At 42.2% G+C, this 20,239-nt stretch overlaps 1 protein-coding gene across 1 annotated transcript; it reads right to left on the bottom strand.

The window, feature by feature from the left end:
* Window positions 1-1,572: 1,572 nt before the first annotated feature.
* RAB43 (RAB43, member RAS oncogene family) lies at window positions 1,573-15,318 on the bottom strand. The gene is made up of 3 exons (XM_086845950.1): window positions 15,029-15,318; window positions 7,703-7,886; window positions 1,573-6,857 (listed from the first exon to the last, which is right to left on the bottom strand). Exons 1-3 carry the CDS (start codon window positions 15,236-15,238, stop codon window positions 6,604-6,606), a joined length of 648 nt encoding a protein of 215 aa, XP_086702076.1. The 5' UTR covers window positions 15,239-15,318; the 3' UTR covers window positions 1,573-6,603.
* Between the last annotated feature and the right edge of the window lie 4,921 nt (window positions 15,319-20,239).

The following is a 20,239-nucleotide window of genomic DNA, read 5'->3' as shown; positions in this document are numbered from 1 at the left end:
TAAAATCTTTTGTCTAGACAAGGATGAATTCTTGGGTGATGAAATATGTCCTGTTTTCAGCGTTGACAGAAACAGGCTGCACACTTAAAAGTTTCAGGGAAGTGTTTTTGTGGTCGCTTCTGTGAATAAAACAGATGAGTGGATATTCCAAATAGTACAGGTGAGTTTACTTTCTGTAAAGATTGGTTTAATTTCTAATTCAGACTACCTAGGACTCAGCTGGTCTTAAAAGTTCTCCTTCCATTGTGTTGGTCTTGTAAGCCAATTTGGAATCTGGGCTCATGCTAAACATGCCTTACAGTTTAACACCCAGCAGGTGTTATTTATAAATTTATAATTATAAAATATTTATTTGTTGGTTTATTTATTGACCTTTGCCTGAAAAGCAGAAGCAGCACCTGTTGTACAGGTAAGAATCTCAGAATCAGATTTTCAATAGGATTTAGGACTGGTGTCTTGTTTTGTGGAATTGTATCTGGGAAAATGCTTTCTGCTAGTTTAACAGCTAACTTCCTGCCCATAGATGAGGAGAAAAAATATTCAGTGAACTTAAACTATAAAAACCACAGTTTTTTTTTTTTTTTGAAGGTACAAGCTACATAATGAAAGGTCAGTTCACCACAGCAAATGAAAAATGGTTGTAGTGTGTGTAGATCTCTTGTATCCAAACTATTTCACATTCTTAGAGAATTCCAGGGAGAGTTCCCAGAAATGGGAAATCATTTCCAAGTGTTCATCACGTGCACTTATAGCAAGCCATTAAAAGGGAAAAGTTGGGGGTTTTTTCCCCCACACAGATTTAGAAACTCCAGTTTAAATGTGTAGAACACAGGAGAAAGTCAAAGTCAGTCCCTCCCAAGAGCAGATCATCATGACACCTGCACCATTTCCCTCTCACATCCACTCTCACCAGCACCGTCACAGCCATGAGGTTTCTGTAGTAATAAAGAGGATTAACTGATAAATTCAGCTGCTCCCAGCCCTCTGAGGACCCAGCTCCAGAGCCTGGCCATGGCACTGACAACTCCTCTTTCGAGGCTGTTACTGAAGCAGCAGTCAATGCAAACCAAGAAATTCAATATTTGGCTCCTGTGGATCACAAATACCCATCTGCTGACGTTCAAATTAAAGAGCCAAGCAAAAAGAAAGGGGTGTTGCTTTGTTTAATTTCCAGCACTTCAATAAAATCCAGGATCTAAACGTTCCCTTGGGGAGGTACAGTTGTAACTACATTGTTCACACTTAATTGCAAGCACTGAAAAAGTTATTTGTGCTTCTCCAACACTGGAGAAATTTTGGGTTTCATTCTTCACCTCACAGACAGCTCTGCTGGAGAGTTTGCTAACTGGGAACAACTGGAAGTGCATGCATTTCTGGAAGTGATGGACAGCTGGGAGGATAAGAGGAAGATAGTTCAGCACCATTTGTTTAATTAAAAGTACATTAGGCCATATCTTGTGCAAAAGTCGACCATGCAGCACTGTAGGATAGCATACATCATTTCTTAAAGTTGATTTTGTTTCTGATCATATACCACAACAAGGTACATGCATAAAACAACAACAAAAGGAATTAATTGCCAAATGTTTACTTTAATTAAACCTTTTAAATGATACACAGTACAATGTATCCACTACTTTGCTAAAATTCACAACAAAAGCAGGTTTCATGTTTAAAAATACTTTTCATAATAAATTCATAAATAGATGAAGGTAAAGTATAAAAAATTACCGTAGTATGCAAGCTTGCTCCCTTGTCTCCTCATATTCCAAATCATTTATTCAGTATTGTGATAAGAAAGATTAAAAGCAAAATAGTTACTGATGATTAGAAATGTACAGCCTGCATCTCTTGAAGAAACCTTGAAAAGCAACAGATTTGTCCTAGAAAATGCAGAACCATTTTAACACTGTTATCACCCAAACCCCTCAAATAATTTTGGAATGCAGTGAATGAATTCAATATGAATTAGAGATTTTCTTCCTTCCCCCCAAGAGGTGTGTGTGAGCCAGACTGGCTGGGATGCTCCCTGCTCTGGAGCTGTGGGGTCTTTACCTGTCAGATCTCAGCGAGTGAGGCACAGAAGAGGGAAAAGCTGGCTGACAGCACAGAGCACATCTGCCCATCAGAGATCTAAAACAGAAATCTTTAAAAACAGTTACAAAGAACTAAATTCACCTTCTGCTCAGTACATGCCTGTATCTATTTTCTGTCTGGCAGGCAGGACAGGGTCTGGTGTCCCCCACTGGCTTCCCCTGTTTTGGGAATGGTTTTTGTGTCTCACACCATTCCAACACAACAACTGTAGGGAACCCCTCATACTGCACCACCAAGCCCAATTAGCAAAGTTACTCTCCTCATCAGCATTATCACTCTCTTAAGAAAGTGTTTATTTTGTCAAGTATCAAACTACTTTTCACACTTTATCTATTTTAATATAATTTTTAAAGGGAAAAAATCTTATTTATGCACAGCATTGAAACAGGAAATCAACATGAAAAATGCAGAATAACCAGGATGCTCTCCTTTCACATTAATGATTTTTTTTTTTTCTCTGATAACTATTTCCCTTTAGTGCAAAACCACTTCCACACAAGTTTTGTGCTTTATTTGCAATGGTACCGAGATGCTTTTGAAGAGATTGGGAGGCATCTGTCTGCAGCTTTTGTGTCTGTGTCAGTTCAGCTCTTGGCTCACTTTTAAGAAATGTCCTCAGGACAAGTTTGCATGCTGTGTGCAAAGGACAATCTTCCAAACCTTTGTTTTCATATATGATAGTCGAGGCACCCAAAACAAGCAAGAGCTCCACTTTTGGTGAAGCTCTTAGAAATCTATCAGTATTAACTAACAGGAAAGCTATTAGTGGTTTTAGCTGGGCTTCATTTAGATTTTTTTCCCCCTGAAAAACCTCTTTCCAGTACTGTGAGAGGACTTTTCCTCCCCTCTGTTCTTAAGTATTCTCATTTTTGTCAAATTTTGCTTTGCAAAGCAAACGTTAGCAGGTTTCTGGGCCAGCATTTATTTGCTTTTATATTTACATAATTATAAATATTTGTACAAGTTCCATCCGTGATGATGGACTGGATGAGAAACTGGAGATAAAATTAGCTTGAAATCAATACTAAGTGTAACAAAGGCTCCTGGGAACCACATTTTGCTGATGATTTCATTTCAGTATTTGCCTCTGCATTCCACTCCCAAGTGCTGCAAAGCAGAGATCAATGTCCCCTCCTGTGCTTTTGTAATATTTTTGCACACTTTGGTACTGCCAAAGAGAAATGATAAATACTAATGCAAATACATGATCAGCCAAGGGGATCTGCTTAAAAGCAATTACTGCACCATAGTCCTGTTAATGTTCAACTGGCAGTAAACAGATTTCTTGGCAAATGTTTATGCTGTGAACTCTGAACAAGCACTACTGAATTATTCACTGGATGTACATCAGTGCCCATTTATACCCTGAGAGCTGAAACTCAGGTTTTTACCCGTAAATCACAGGTTTATTGCTTCTCACTCTCTTCACTCCAGTATCCTTTTGGGTTCAATGGGATTAGTGGAGTTAAACCAACAATCTCCCTAATGCCTGAATTTCATGGCTGTGTTTAGTCCCAGGTTTGATAAAGTCTTCAGCAGGGCAGTGAAAAGCTCTACATTTACTGTTCATTTCTGGTCAAGAAGCTCCCAGCCTAGGGGGCAGCGAACAAAGGAAGGGTTTGGTAATCAAAATAAACTTTAACTACTGAGAGCCCGAGCACCACCAGCTGCTAACCTGAAAAATAAACCAGGTCTTCAGGTTTCTGCTGAAAAAAGGAAAATTAAAAATAAACCAGGTCTTCTTCTATTTCTTTTGTTCAGTTAGGAGGGCATGCAAACTTGTCCTCCACTTGTTACAACACAGAAGAGCCAAGAGTTAAAAGACAAAACTGATTTAAAGCCAAGGTTTCAGTTTCCTGCAGGAAACTGAAAACCAATTGGAATTGGTGCCTTCATTTACAGTACAGCACACAAATCACTGCTGCTGTATTGCACCTTTTCTGACTGAGCCAGACTGAGCTGCAGACAGAGCCTCACCCTTCAAGCCTGGTTTAAGAGATACATCCAGGCAAATTGTAATGCAAAGTGTATTGCCTGGTCTAATTCTACTTATTCACTAAACAAACCTCAAAACAAAGAGGTTTAGGCTAGAATAGGATCAACAATTCCCCAGTTCTTCATCTACTGTAAAAACACAATCATTCACTGGCTGCACTGGAAGCAGGATTTATGTTCATTTTGCTTCTTGTTCCAGTTTTAAGATGAGTTACTATGTAAACTATGGATTTCAGTCTGAGAAGTAGCAATACTGCTCTTAAATGCATGTGGATTTTTCTCATTATTAAATAATTTGGCACCAATCCTGCAGGCAGTGGGGGGCTGAGCTCATCTGGGGGTCCCTGTTGAAGCAGAACTGCAGGACCACGACCTACAGACATCAACTGTAACGGGTCAGGACAGAAAGTCAAGTGTCTGCAAATGTTCTGTACCTTAAGGATCTCAGCAGGAGGAAAAGCAGTCACCAGCACTGAGTTGCAGCTCGGACTGTCTTCACAGTTTCTCCTGAGAGCAGAATATAGGGAATACACCAACAATTCTAGGGTCTGGAAAATTCCCATGTTCATTCCCATTCCCAATTTCAAATCCCCAAATGTCCAGCTGGACATTTATTGCCTGCTATCTTTGGAAGTAGGAATATTCTGGAAAACTATCCAAAAACACTACCAAGTACTGCAGCTCAGCCTGCCCTTCTGTAGAAAATATCAGAATTGTGAAAACTATACTAGTTGAAAAACTTAAGGCCTTTTCATTCCCCCAACTATAAAATTTGAAAACTAACCCCTTAGATAGAAGCAAACAGGCTACAAAGCACACACTACTCCTCAGTTATCTACCTCACAGTTTAAAAAAAACCCAGAAAGATCAGAAAATGGTTTAGTATTTGCTACAGGAAGATGAATAGTATTAAAATTGGTATCCATTAGCCCTTTCCTAAATCTTCCTAATTTTCATGGCACTGGATATGTTGGATGACTAAACTGGTGCAGGCCTAGTAGCAAAACAATTCAAGTCCTTTTTGATCTGGATTTTTCAAAGAGTCAAGTGATTTCAAATGGGTGCTTTTTGAAAGTAACTCCTTCAAATTACCAGAATTGCTTGCCATTCCTGAACACCTTCGCTTTATCTGCAGAGTTAAAAGTATTGCTGCCCCTGCTCTCTTTGCAAATACACTTTTGTAAGGTGCCTGAGAGTGTAAATGCAGAGGAATCCATCAGTACCTTAGCTACATCTACAAGAAACTCTACAGAGCTGCATCTGAAAGAACTGGATTATGAAATCTATTTTACTTTATGTAGATTTTGATCCACTCTGAAAGATTTTTCCTGCTGAGTGTTTTAAAGAAATGAAAAGCAACTGGTAACTTGTGTTAGGGAGAGGGGAACATTTGGGTACAAAGCTGGGAGGGAATCACTCAACGCTGGTTTTTCACAGCCAAGAAGCTGCAATCATGCAGTTCTCAGCTATTCTGAGGTCTTCTTTCCCATTATATGCCCATGCAGTACTTAAAAGAGATGGTTTAAAGAACAAAACCAATAAAAAAATCAAATCCACTTATGCCACTTATGCACTCTGGTAACACAACATCAAATGTTTGACCAGAATGAACCCTGTACTTGACCTTTAGGCACATGGCAAGAGATCTTGGCTACAGTCAGCTCAAGGTTTCTCCAGTTTCTCTTTCCAGTGGTGCAGGTCTTGACTTGTGGAATGAAATGATGAGACCTGAGGGCAAAATCTCAGTGATGCTTCCACTTGGAAGAAGGAGCTACCACTGTGCAAACAATAGGAAATGAAATGCACCTTCCCTCTCCTCAAGGCTGTTTTAAATCACTGCCCCGGTCCAGCCCTGCTTGCGACAGCGCTCAGGCTGGTTTTGCTTTCTGTTAAAACACTAACTTCAAATGACAACAAAACCTGAGAGAAGCTCCCCCACCTGGGCCTGCTCCAACAGCAACTAGCAATTTATATGCCCTAGGACAGGTGACTGCTATTTGGTCCTGTCATCAAAATCTTGGCTATTATGACCCTTGAAATACCATTATCCAAGACACTGACACTTTCTGGTCACTAGTGGAGCGCTGAGGATTTGAGGAGACACTGTCAAGATTGCCTATTCCAAAAGTGATCTCCTTTGCCACCAGACCCACGCTAAATGCTCAGACCTTTGGGTTTGCATCAGCTTCTTCCCCAACCAAATGTCTTCCCACCCCAAAATATCAAGTTCAAAGTCGCTTCCTCCGTTTTTGTAACTCGTATGAAGGTTACAGAAAATAAAATGGTGGGGACAAATGTTGAGTAAGTTTTTCAGAGGGTTTGACTTTTAGGACTATCTCTCCAAAGTCCCTTTTTAAAATTAAGACACCGAAGCAAACAGGATTGTGTCTAACTTCTACAAAATTGCTGGTTTCACAGGAGGAGGAGGAGAATATGGCTACCATGCTACTCAGCATTAGGGTGAAGCACCGTCTAAATTCCAGTACAGCTAGGGATATCAGCTAGCTCTTATCAGCAACCACACCCCCAGCCTTCCACAACATCTTTGCTGTCAAGCTTGATGCTGTCAGTGTTCTTCTCACTGAACATGGGCCCTCCATGCCTCATCATCAGCTCCGTGGCCATCTTCACAAAAGCCTCCTCCACGTTGCTGGAGTCCTTCGCAGAGGTCTCTATGGCACAGATGATGTTGTCATGGTGTTCAGCCAGGCTCTGAGCTTCTTCCAGCCGAACCTCTCTAAGGTCACTTAGGTCAGACTTGTTTCCTGGAAGGAAAGGGAACAACAGAGCAATTTATAAGGGCTTGTTTGTGTCACAGGAAGTGCTTGGCAGGAGGTTCTTCAAGGAAGCTGAAGAATTTCCATTCTGTCGATTCTCAAAATGTGACTGAAAAGGCTCTGACCAACCTGACTCTGGCCTTGCTCTGAGCAGGAGCTTGGACTGGATGATCTCCCCAGCCCTTTCCAACCTGTATTTCTGTATTACCCATAGAGAAAAAGTAACAGAAGAGAATAGGCTAGAAATTGAGGTTAAAACCATTCTGTGAAAACAGCAGACAGCTGCTAGTTCCTAGGGAAATCTAGAATGGTCCTGCTGTTGTCTTAGCAACTCTACAGGCCCCAAGAGCTGCATCTAAGTCCAAAACATTTGGGCTAGAAAGCAGAACTCCTAGCAAAGAACTGACAAACTCTGATTGCCTCAAAGTCCTTCCAAAAATCCCTGTCTGCTGAAGTGTGTGTGTGTGTTCCAACTCACCAAAATACATCAGCTTACTATGATGGAGTTTCCCTGGGCCCTGGAAAGATCTTTATGATGAAATGAAAAAGGAAAGGAAAAAGGAGAGGGGAGGAAAGAGGGGGAGAGGGGTCTCCACAGCAGCTGTGCCTCAGAACTGGGAAATCCTGGGCATCCCAGTTCTCCATTAGATGAGATGCAAAGGATTCAAAGCTGTCTACTTCTTTTAAGAAGTCAATCAAAGCAAAACATCTCTGCTTCCCTGAATCAGTTCTTCTGGTAAAATCTCCAGTCGGGTCTGTTGCACACAACTTAACTTCAACCAAAACCAAAACCTTCTGGCCATATCAAAGAAGCAGTGGCATTTCCAACTCACCAATCAGTAACTGCACGATGTTGGAGCCGGCGTACTTCCTGACATCCTCGATCCAGCGAGGGATGGACAGGAAGGAGCCTCTCTTGCTGATGTCGTAGGCCAGGATGGCCCCGTTGGCGCTGCGATAGTAACTCTGTGTGATGGTCCTGAAGCGCTCCTGGCCTGCCGTGTCCCAGATCTGCAGCTGAGGGACACAGCACAGTGAGACACAGGACACAGACAGGAGTAGAGCCAACAGCCTTGATCCAAATCTCCTGTATGGGAAATACATTCCAGCCCTGTGCTAATCTAGCCTTTTGTTCATGTTCAGTTCTTTTTTCTAAGGATGAGAATATATGCTTGAGAACTTTGATATAAACATATATATAATAATTACATATATATATGTAATCTATGGTGAGAACTTAGCTGCTCAAAGTTTGTATCTGAATCAGTTGGCACCCTGGTTTCCTGCCAGCAAGCTCCTTCTGCAGCAGATTTTGGAATTCTCTTCTGTGCCCAGCCCTACCCCTTTGTCACCCTCTGCAGCAGAACAAGGTGCCAGCCTTCAGCCAAGGTCACTTGGTGTCACTGAAACTATAGGTGGGTTTTGGCTACCACACTTCTCTGTAGTTCTGCCAGTTCTGTGACAGGGACAGGAACAAAGGGAGCAGGATGTGGTCACATAATCTGAGAGCACTGATGCTGTTTTAGAAGGAAATACGAGACAATTTAAAGAACACAGATAAAAGGGTGTGTAAATGAAATGCCAGCAATCCTAGGTCTCAATAAAGTCAGCCAAGGATCTGGTCTGTCCAATCACCTGTCCTTTTTTGGGTGATGAAACAGACCATTATGTCATTATGTCTGGGCAGGAAGAAGAAATGCTTGGTTTATATACTTCTGCCTAAATCCAGCAGTATAAGAATGATGAGTTTAGTATCAGAGTTTGAGTTCCTAGTATTAGATGTTCCAGAGGATTGAACCAAAGAATTCAGTGTGGACAAACACAATATCCTGCTCACAGGGAATTTCTTTGTAAATCCTGTTGTTTTATAGGTTGTCTAATGTCCTGGAACATGATGACTTATATTCCAGAATCTGAAGTAACTGTGGATGTTCTCATCCTCTTCATAAACCTCTAATTTTTTCTGAATCTTCCACAGCTCTTGGCTTCACTATTTAGTCACACTGAAACTAAAGAATTTCCTTCTATAAATTTATATTCTGTTTCACTTTCACTTCTCTATCCCCAAATGACAAATGGGAGACCACTGCTTGTCTTTTTGTGCCATTCTTTATGTTCTGCATCTCCACTGAAACAGGACATAAGTAAATACTACTGGCGTTTTTAATCCTCCCATAGCGTGGACCTTTTATTTATGGTTTCCCCTCTGTCTGAACCCCTTTATTTTAAAGTGTTGTCGACAACTTAACACAATGTGCCAGTTCTATTTTATACCAAATAATATGGAATAATTTTTTCCTTTTATTTCTTTTGCACAGCAGTTTTTTCTTTGTGTCTCCTGACTCTGCTACATTTTCGAGCAGCAAATTTCACTCTGGAAAAGGCTGTGCTGATAAGATCTCATTTCCTGTGCTAAGCAAGCATTCAGATCCCAGCTGATATATGTACAGCTGAAAAGGAATCAATCCAAGGAAAAAGGACTTCTCAGTTCTGGTAAGAGTATTCTCAGAGAAGGGACTGTAATGGACTCAGAAAACCACAAAGCAATGTCATTAATGCAACAGATAATGGTTCAGAGCAGTCAGCACTTACCAGGGACAAGGAAACTGGGGGCAGGTGTGTGCATGATCTCTGTACTCCAGTCTCCCACCAGACCTTTGTGTTTGTTAAATCTCAATACTTGATTAGGACAAGTGCTAGAAAAGGCTAATGATGATTACTCAGCCCTTGGGAAGGGCCTGAGGGATTCTGTGCATACAGACAATTTGGAAACATTTGATTTAAAAAGTAAAATTGTTTTCTCTTACACGTGGTGTAAATAAAAGTGCAGAGTGACTGAGTTAAGAACAACTCCTCCTCCAGTTTGGAAGCTTGAAAACCTTGTCTTGTCACATCATTTGTAATTTGAATAATGTCTTACATCATTAAGAATGCACACTGTAGACACAGCAAGGAAGTATTATGAACCAGATTACTTAATGTAAAGCAAGTTGTATTTCTAAAGGAAAAATACAGCTAGTTTGCTTGACAGCATCTTTAGAAAAGTCTAAGAAAAATATTTCCATGTAACACTAATCAATCTATCAGATATATGGTTAAAAATACAATTTAAGAAGTTACAAAAATACCAGTTCTGATCCTAAGTAAACCTGTTTTCTCCAGCATGTCTACAGAGATAACTTTCACAGAATTCTACTGAAAAAGAACCATGTCAACTTTACAAAAACACCAATCACAACTTTCACCAGCTTGTGCACAGCAAAAGTTTTATATAGTATTTGTGTTAAACTATATTTATAAGCATGCAACTCTTGACAAAATGTAACAGTTTAAAAGTCTTTGGGGAAAAAAATGTAGTCTTACTACTTGCCATTCCAAAGGCCCTCAGTTTAAGTTAAAAGTTAAATACCAAAAGGACTGTACTAGCCACAGGTTACTAAAAAAGATATGCTCATGTATTCTTCTGTATAGACAAATATGTATATACATATATATATGTATACAAGTGTATGACGTGTTGTAAATGACACAAAGTTCTTAATTATTTATTTCCTCAATTTAAGTGCTTCAGCTTTGTAAATAACTTGGTGGTAGCCACATCTGTCACCCAGTAACCTTTTAAAGCAGTTCCTGATTTTGTAATTACTGGCAACTCCTTTGGAGTAAGAAAGACAGAGAGAAGTTGGGATTTCTGGAGAATTGTGCTGGATTCAATTGAAACTACTAATTAAAAACACCTATGAAATCAGAGATCGGTGACAGGCCTTCAGGGGGACCACTGCTAGGAGCAAAAGAGAACAGGGCAAAGAACAGGGAATACATATTCATTGTTCAGAAGGAATATGGCAGAGTAAAGGAGCCACCTTTCTTGTGATAACTGCTTCACTATTTTCACTCATTTACTCACAAAAGCTGTTTATTTTGATCTGCTCTTAGCTTTGAACTTTTTGGACAGCCACACTCTTCAGGGTGGCACAGAAAGGACAGTGAGAGACACCAGAAAAAACCTGAAACAAAGAGTGTTTCAGTTAGATGCAAGGAGGAAAACAGAAGGTGGTAAAATTCATGGAGGTTCTCTGGAAGATCATTCTGGGATGTCTGCTCAGTCTTACAGAAAGCAGATTTTCAACTACAGAGATAGACAAAATGTTGAATCTGGTGAGTGACAGGTTGGCCAAAGAGCACAGTAAATGTTCATTACCAAATGTGGCTGCTCCTTGCATTGATAAACTTACTGTTTATCAAAGGTTAATGCTTAACAGATGGCCCCAAGACACATGAAATAATTTCTCCCTCCCTTACTTGATACATAATTTATTAAGTACTTTCCCAATTCTTCTGAAGTATCACAGGAGTTCAGGCGTACTTTTGCTTGTGGAGCAGTGTAAATAATGACTGAGGGCATCCTCCAGCTGATACCTTCCTTTATAAAAACAGAAATGTCACTTTTGCAGTGATATTCCATAAAATTTCCCAGCAGTAAAATACTGGATCTAGAGACTGTGCTAAATGAATCTTAACCAACTGTGTCTGACTCCTGTCATCTCCAATGGCAAACAATAATATACATTCCTGTAGGCTGGCAAATCACAACATTTGCTGCTAAAAACACTTATTGAAATGGCCTTGCAACTTAAGCCACACCGTTTTTGCCAAAAGCAACATCTCTGTGGCAGTGTATTTCAATTTAAAGTGATATTCATAGACAGGACAGTCAAGATAAACTGCTCCATTCAAATGTTTCCCTACAGAATTTTCAGAGAATGAGGAATCTCTCTATTTTGGGAATGTAGTGTTCCCATTTGCTCCAGGTTATGAGTGTCAAAGGAGTTGACAGAGAGCTACATTTTCCTCTGCATATCAAAGAATATTGCTTCCAACAGCTCTGCTTTTATCTGTGAAGCAAAGTTATTAAATCCCCAGTCAGGAGACAAGACAAGTCACAACTTTATATCACTGGCAATTTGGCCAGATCATGACACAAAAGTATATTTTGGGCCATTCTGAAAGGAATTCACAGCCATGAGGCCTGAATCAAAGCAAATAATCTTGATAACATATGGGCTGAAAAAGCTTGTAAATGAAGAAGTGCAATGGTACATAAAGAAGTACTTGTTGTAAAAGGAATGTGTTTTCAACTGTTCTCTCCTGCTACTTTCTGAAAGTTATACTGAGGGAGAAAAACTGTGGCACAGAGGAAAAAACACTTTAAGTAAAACACTATGAAATGACAGCATAAAGTAGGCATTAAGGACAATTAATCAGCTCACAGGAAGTAATCCATCAAGAGAAAAAGACTTTTGTTATTACTAACCATGATTTATGGACCTGGACTTAGGAATGTCCTTGCCTATCATTATGTAAAATCTCGGTTCCAGCATTTTATAAATATCTTTTCTTACAGTGACATAACAGTTATAAAACCTTTTTGTTCTGTTTGCCAGATTTTTTTTCCTATCACTCAAAGAACAAGTAATTATTTTATCAACAGGACTTTAATCACTATGCATTAAGCGATTAACACCACTTTTAAACACTTTTGAGTCATTAACAAGACCAACTTTTGGGCACTACAGGCTGTACTCCAGGATTTAGCCAGCTAGGAAGGATTTATTTTGGAGAAAGCAGCATGCATCAATTTCAAACAGCATGTACTAGAACATTTCTTTAAATGAAGACAGCCTGCAGACATTTCATAAAGCTGATCTCTTTCTAGATGAAGTTTAGTCAGCTTCAGCAGCTGATGAAGCAGCAGTGTGTGGAACACCACGTGAAACACTTGACAGAATACAGCTTCAACGTGCAAGGAAAGACTCAAGTTTCATAAATAATTTTTTAAAAAAAAAAGCTATTTGCAGCACCTTTACCATCAGTATTCCAACAGGCATCTTTTCATCATTTTTATCAAAAAAAAAACCAAAAACCAACAAATCACATCAAAAGAAAGCGAGACCTAAAATCCTTGGGTTCCAAATGTTTCAGAAACATTATGTAACTGTGATGGGAACACTTGAAGTTTGAAACAGAAAGGGACACATTTAACCTTAAATTGTTTATTTCAATCACAAAGTAAGTGTTGTTGGGTTGCAACAACCTCAGCCAGACTAAAAATGAAGTTTAGGCCACTGGGGAGGTGGAACAAGTAGCATTCAAGAGCTCCTTTTTTTGTTTGTTTGTGGGGTTTTTTTGGTAGATATTTTGTTTTGAAGGAACTTCTAAAGCTGAGCCTCTGAAACATTATAAAAACAGGAATTTTCTGATTCCTTCACCATTTGCTAAATAGAAAACAATACTGTCTTGAGTAGCATAAACCCCTAATGAAATCAAAGCAGCAGACAACAGCCTGTTCCACTTTTGTGAGGCAAGAAGTGCAAGTAGTGTGTGTAAGCTCAAAAAAGTCTAAGAAAATGCTTCCTTACTCCCTGTTTCCAAGAGCATGCTGAGCAAACCTAACCCAGGTTAGATGGGCTGCTCTGAAATCTCAATCCAACCGGGAAAATCTGATTCAAACTTCACACACAGGCCACACCTTAACAGACCAAACAAAAACAAACTACAAAAAAAAAAACAAACCCAAAAAAACCCAAAACAAAACAAAAAAAACCTCAAAGCAAATCCTTTCATACTCAGGCCGTGTCCCTGACTCAGCAGCTGACAGAAGCACCTGTAAGGTAAATCAGCAAGAGTGTTGGATTAATTTTCCTAAAGTAATACTTAAAATACTCTTCTTCAATATGTGTGTTCCTCTTTTTTTTTTTTTCTAAGTGGAAGCACTGAACAACCCAAAGAAAAAGATAAGCTTCAAGACCTTGCACTTACTTGTTTTCCATAAAATACTTAGAAATAACACACAGGTTTTGTTACAGACAGGCTACAAATCCAGGACTATTTAGGTGTGAGTAGTGACAGTATGAAAAAAGCACACCTAGGAAGTTTGGCTAATTTCCTGGGGTACTCCTGAAGTCCCTGGCACCAGGAACAGACACATTTATCACTTTCTATGTGCTCAGCATTTAAACGGAGGCAGGTTCCCACCTTAAAGCAGAACCCCCCACTCCTCACTTGCCAGAGAGTCTGGAAGAGGCACTGACAGCTCAAAAACCGCAGGAAAAAACCTCAGACAACCTGAGTTTCCTTTTCAGCTCCTCAGCCCCAGCCAGACGTGACAGGGAAAGGTGTGACACTAACAAGAAAATAAACACTGCTACAGGGTGTGGAACTGCGAACTCCTCTTTTCCTAAAAAAATGCGAGCTTCATTTCTTCTGTTTTCTGCAGCCTTTTCACTTTAATATTCCGGTCACCTAAGTTAATTTATAAGAAAAAAAAACAAAAACAAACAGAGGACTTTGACACCTACTTTGGTAAACACAGGCCGAAACTTAACCGCATTACTGTATTTGTGTGTCACTAAAAGCTTTACAGTTCCATCACCTTTCTGCAGGCAGTGACTGAATTCAGTATTTTTTACTCCAACCGGGGGAAGGATAGTTGTACGACCCCGTTCTGGAGGGGCTGGTGAAGGGATTGATCCCGGTTTGAAGCACTATTGTTAAAAGCACCTACTAAAAACCGCAGATGCTTTAAACATTTTCTCCCCGCTGTTTACTTGCACTCTGTGTTCAAAGGGTGAGCACAGTTGTAGGGAATCTGTGCCACTGAGAATCTGAGCATAGATCACTGGGTATATGCCCTAGGCTCTTTCTAACCCTAACAACCAGCTGATTTCCTCTAGCTTAGAAAAAAAACCCCAAAAAGGTCAAATTTAGAGTTTATTGGCTCTAGAAAGAAGAACCGTAAAAACGGCACTTCCTGTGACACCCTGTAAAACAGTGTCTTAAGATAATAACATGCCTAATTTAAGAACCTTCTCTCAATCTGCCCGTTCCACATCCCTTTCTGGAAACAAGGCAGTCCAGCTGAGCTTTCTTCTGCCTTGTGAGCAGAGCGGGGCCAGAACGGAGCCCGAGGGGAGCGGGAGCCGCTGCAGCAGCGCAGGCCGGGCTGGGGCAGCCTTTGCCCCGGGGCCCGGCCGGGCCCGGCCCGTTCCTGCGCTCGGTGCCTCCGGCCCGCCAGCGGCTCCGGCAGCCGCTTCTCCTCTCCCGGGGCCCCGGCTGCGGGCACGGCCCGAGCGAGCCCCGCCGGGCCCGGCGCCGCTCACCTTCACCCGCTTGCCCTGGATCTCCAGGCTCTTCATGGTGAAGTCCACGCCGATGGTGCTGCCCTGGCGCTCGGAGAAGGCCCCGGTCTTGAAGCGCTGCACCAGGCAGGTCTTGCCCACGCTGGCGTCGCCGATCAGCACCAGCTTGAAGAGGAAGTCGTAGCTCTCCTCGGCCTCGGGGCCGGCGCCCAGCGCGGCCGCTCCGGGCATGGCGGGGCGCGCTGCGGCCGAGGGCAGCCGGCTCTGCGCAGCGCCCGCCGCCCCGGACCGCTCAGGGCCCGCCCCGGGACCGCCCCGGACCGCTCAGGGTCCGCCCCGGGACCGCCCAGGGCCCGCCCCGGGACCGCTCCGGGCCCGCCCCGGGCCCGCCTCGGCACCGCTCAGGGCCCGCCTCGGCACCGCTCAGGGCCCGCCCCGGGACCGCTCAGGGCCCGCCCCGGGACCGCTCAGGGCCCGCCCCGGGACCGCCCCGGGCCCACCTCGGCACCGCCTCGGCACCGCTCAGGGCCCGCCCCGGCACCGCTCAGGGCCCGCCCCGGGACCGCTCAGGGCCCGCCCCGGGACCGCTCAGGGCCCGCCCCGGGCCCACCTCGGCACCGCTCAGGGCCCGCCCCGGGACCGCTCCTGCCCGGTACGGCCGCGGCCGGGCTGTGCCGGCTCCGAGCGGAGATCGGTCACCGAGCGAGGATCCGTCACTGCCCCGGGCACACCCACAGCGGCCGCAGCTCCCCCGTGTCGCGCTCCAAGCACCCGAACCCGTCATGCGAGGGCCCACAGGCGGTGCTGGTGCTGAGCCATGGGTCGCTGTCCGGGCAGAGAATGTGCGCCCGCAGCGCTCCTCCGCATCCCCGCTGGAGTGGCGGATTTCTGAGCTGTGTTCTGCGGGGTTTGTGTATTCCTCTTGCAGAAACAATCGGGTACAGTTGCCACGGAGCCTTCCGGGAAGTGCCGCTGGCTTGCCTCGCTGGCTGTTCGTTTTCAGGTCTCAGCAGGGTGTGGTTTGTTCCCACAGGCACAGGCCGAGGCTCAGGGCTGTGTTTTTGCACCCTTGCGAGGTCCTGTGCTGCTGAGAGATGGCTTTAGAGATGTTGACATCCAGCTGCGTGTCTGACATAGGCACATGGATATGTGGGACTGTTACATCGCAAACTGCTTTTGCCTATTAAGGTGAATATACCTCAAGAGTCTGGAATTGTTTTAACTGGTGTCTGGGTTATCTGCAAAGCAAAGTGCTCTTGAACACGTACTCTTCTTTAGGTTACATGGAAAATTCAAGATGCTAATAAAAATAAGCTTTACTAATTAGACACATTGACAGAGCACATTTAGTCATTCTGTTCTTTGTACCAAAGATCAGCTGAGTTCCGTCCTCATTGTTTCAGGTTATAAAATTGTGAAGTGAAACTGTTTTATGGCAAAGAGTGGGAGTTAAATTGTGCCGTAGAGAGTTGTGCAGGAGGAGAGCAACCTGATGATCTGTGAGCCAGCACAGCCCACCAGGCCAGCTTGGCGTGAATTGCCTCTGAAATCAGTCTGGTTTTGGGTGGCTCCATGATTATTCCTTTTCAGATCTGGGTATCTGTTTCTGGTGATCCATGGTTACCTTCCAGCCAAGAGCAGAGGTTTGAGTTCTCAGTCAGGCTGGACCAAAGGATTTCTGTTCCTGCAGCTCTGAATTAAGCAGGACACTGCATCCTTGGATATTGATCAGCCAGGACAGAAAAGGTGTTAAAGAGATAATAAGGCATCGCTGTGTGTATGCTTTCATGCTAATTACATTTTCAGAGCTGAGAAAAAACACTTGGGTTAGTTAGGAGGAATCATTGCTAGAGATGTTAGTCTTTAATATTTATAATTAATTTTATCTCATCATTTCAATGGAGAACTAAAGGTGCTACTTCCGTGGACATAATTATACATAAGGGTTTTCAATATCCTTGCTAGATTTTTCTATTAGCTGTTATTGTTGCTGCTTGTCATCATGAGCCTTTAACTGCTTTTAAAATAAAAAAATTCTCAAAAAAACCCCACAAACTATCACATTATATTGTCAGCCTTATGTGAGGGATCTGTGATGAGCTCTCTCACACTGTGAAAGCTGTAAGTAGTGATTTGAGTGTTAAAATATTTCGTTTTCTTTGATTAATCCTCAGACTCCATTGGGGTTAACACCTGTTTCATGCAAAGAGCAGGAAAAAACAAAATGGGTTTGAGTCAATTCCAAATTGTATCTGGCTGTATTTGAGAGTGATTCATCAGAGAAGAGTAGAGAGTGCTAGAAACACTCTGTAGTAGTCTCTTACCCAGTTTTACCTAGAAAGCAGTACTAAAACCTGGGAGAAAACCCCCTAAACTGGCCTTAGTTTCCTGTTCTCTCAGTTCCCTAGGGAAGTGAAATTTCAGCTCCACCAGACTGAGCCTTGGGTGCAGGTGGAAGGTTATTGGCAATTTCCACAGTGGATTTGGGGGGTAGGACCAGGTTATGTTTCAAAGCTGGAGACTTGAAGTTAAAAAGGAGATTAAGTTCTGACCTTCTAAATGAACGTCTACAGTGATCTCATATGAAACAGAAAAACACAAGAACCTAAAATCTGCTCTCCACTCTCCTGCAGCACTGGAGGAGCTGAGGGCAGGGGTTCCAAGTAAGTTCTGAAACTCTGTGAGGACACTGAATTTCCTGAATTCTCTGCTGTAGCAAGCATTCATTCCCTGTGGCTTCCAGAGGGAATGTAGAACAATCACCAAAATTGTTCATGAAAACCAAGATGACTTGATTTATGGCTTGGTGGGCACACTGTTTATACTGTGTTCCAAGAGAAATTTTCCAGCAAATTTCAACATTTTCTATTGATTTTGTTTGATGTTAATGCTCCTTTCGTGGTGCAGCCTTTCCCTGGTTAGATTTTGGTTAAGAGAAAATGTTTAAGCATCTGTAATTCTTGATATAATTTTATGGCCTGCTGATTTTGCAGCTGAGTCAGCTGGAATGGACTGAGTTCTTTCAGACTACAAAAGCAGTGATATCTTGTAATTTCTTTTTAAAGACAGCTATTAGTTAAATATTTAAAGATCACATTTTATAATAAATATAATATATGCAAAGTAACAATTTATTTGGGGTTTGTTTGATTTTTTTTTTTTTTAAATATGTGTGGGAACCATGCTCCCATACTCAGCATTACCTGAAATAGCCCCATAGATTTGATGCATAAATTCTTATTCATGCATATTAAATCATGCATGCTCTATGACTATTGAGTTTCTCAAAGCAAACTGCTCTTGTTCCAGTCTTATATTATTTTTAATATTTTGAGCTTTCCTTCTTGAGGAGGGTTTATGTTTACAGGAGAGACAGCATTTTGTCCTCTCTGTGGATGGGGTGTGGAGCTTTCAACTCACAAAGGGCTGACACAAATGGACGGGTGTTTTGAAGCCCATCACCAGTGAACAGATATTTCTGCTGTACAGGAATTCCTGCTGGCAGCCTCTCTTTCCCATCTTTGTGTTGTGTGAACTGGGGAGCAGCACATGGATAGAGATGCTCTTTAGGGTAATTATAAGAATTGTGTTTAATTGGGAAGTTCCACATTGTTACAGCGGGGTTTTCGTTATGTGCTCTTTTCCATGCTCAAACATTTGTCCTTCCAAGCAGCAGTGGTCCCAGCAGTTGGAGAACTCCTGGAATCTCAGAAAGTCATGTCACTTAGACCTATTCTAGCAGAAATTTTGCCTCTGCCTGGTGTCCTTTTCCTGTAGTAGTGCAGGTGGCAGCAGAACTGTCAAATTATAAGGAAATTACTGGCAAATAAACAGGGATGAATTTGGTGCCCAAAACTTCTCCTGACAAGGATTTGTATTGAGTACATCTTCTAAGCCTGCAGAGCCTACCCTTGCTATGGGAAAAACTGAAAATGTCTCCCTCATGGTGACTCCTGGCAGTGGAACAGTTTCTGTTCTGCAGCTGTTCAGCAAAGTGTGTGACTTTGTCATGTGTGACGTGTTCCTCACCCTGCACAGGTGTCCCCTTTGTTACCAGCCAAGTTCCAGAACAAGCTGGGAATAACAAAAAAAATTGTAATTGTATTCATGAAGAGGCATTTTGAATGTTAAAAACATCAGGAGTGAAGGGTCAGGGAGTTTTTGGGTACCTTTAACAGCATTTTCACCCGCCAGGATTCCTGCCTGGCATTTCCAGTGCAGCAGGGGTGCACATGAACTGGGATTGACCAGCTGGCCTGAGGCTGCATGTCCATGAAACACTGCACAAAGTGCTAAAAACTCAGTAAAGAAACACCTGGAAATCTGCAGCATCTGCTGGCTCTTTATTCTTTTCATCAGAAATCCTAAAATCTGGGGTTTCATTTTCCTTGTGTCTGTTTGGGAACCCCTGATATTGTCACAATAGCTGGATTTTTTGATGGTAACTTTTCCCCAGAACAGATTGCTGAGGGAGCTCAAGTTGTTTTAATATATTTGGGCCTTTTAAGAATTATGGTGTTGCACTTCAGTTAGATATGGGAACAGTAGGGAAAAAGACCCGCAAAGGGATTTGATTTCATTATTTTGTTTTATTTAATATACTCTTTTGTTTTACTTAATATATTATTTTGTTTTACTTAATATACTTTTTTCCTTTTTTGTTTTATTGCACTTTGATGGGATGAAGCCATAGTACAAAGGTGTTAGTCTAATTTGAATTTATATCAAAGTTCATCATCACTTCAGGAAAACAGAAGAAATAAAGCCTTTGTCAAGTTTCAGTGTGAATATTAATCTGTGACTTTGGCAGTTTTAGTAGCAGAAATTTCCAGACTTGTCTAAAAATGATTAATCACAGTAAAGAAAACAAGTGGAGATTGTATTGCCCAGTGTCCAGAATTATTGTAACTCTAGGTTTCTGCCAGTAGAAAACAATTTATGTCTTACACCTTCAGACACTTCAGAACAGAAAATCTGTATGGAAACTCTGGGAAGAGCTGGCAGTAACTGGCAGCTTGTTTGGAAAATCCCAGCCCATCACTGAGGCCTTGGAAAGGGTGACAAACTTCAGGGAACTTCAGTCCTGCTGGATTTAGCAGCCTCTAGGTGCCAATGCTGGTCCAGTTTCAGAGCAGCTGGACAAAACAGAGACTGGGGGCAAAGGAATCTTTTGGGGGCTCTGAGTTTTTGCTCACACAATTCGTGTTCTTTCATTGCCCCTCTCCTTTGGGT

The sequence above is a fragment of the Cyanistes caeruleus genome, chromosome 11 (assembly GCF_971803275.1).
Source record: "Cyanistes caeruleus chromosome 11, bCyaCae1.hap1.1, whole genome shotgun sequence".
Classification (NCBI taxonomy): domain Eukaryota; kingdom Metazoa; phylum Chordata; class Aves; order Passeriformes; family Paridae; genus Cyanistes; species Cyanistes caeruleus.
The sequence above is the reverse complement of the archived record's forward strand: the minus strand, read 5'-3'. Positions and strand labels throughout refer to the sequence as shown.

Bases quoted from the DNA above. Each gene is read 5' to 3' on its own strand.
- RAB43 (XM_086845950.1), bottom strand. From the start codon at position 15,238: ATGCCCGGAGCGGCCGCGCTGGGCGCCGGCCCCGAGGCCGAGGAGAGC. The intron at 7,887-15,028 runs GTGAGCGGCGCC...TGTGTCCCTCAG, and splicing joins TCCAGGGCAAGCGGGTGAAG to CTGCAGATCTGGGACACGGC. The intron at 6,858-7,702 runs GTGAGTTGGAAA...CTTTCCTTCCAG, and splicing joins CATCGTGCAGTTACTGATTG to GAAACAAGTCTGACCTAAGT.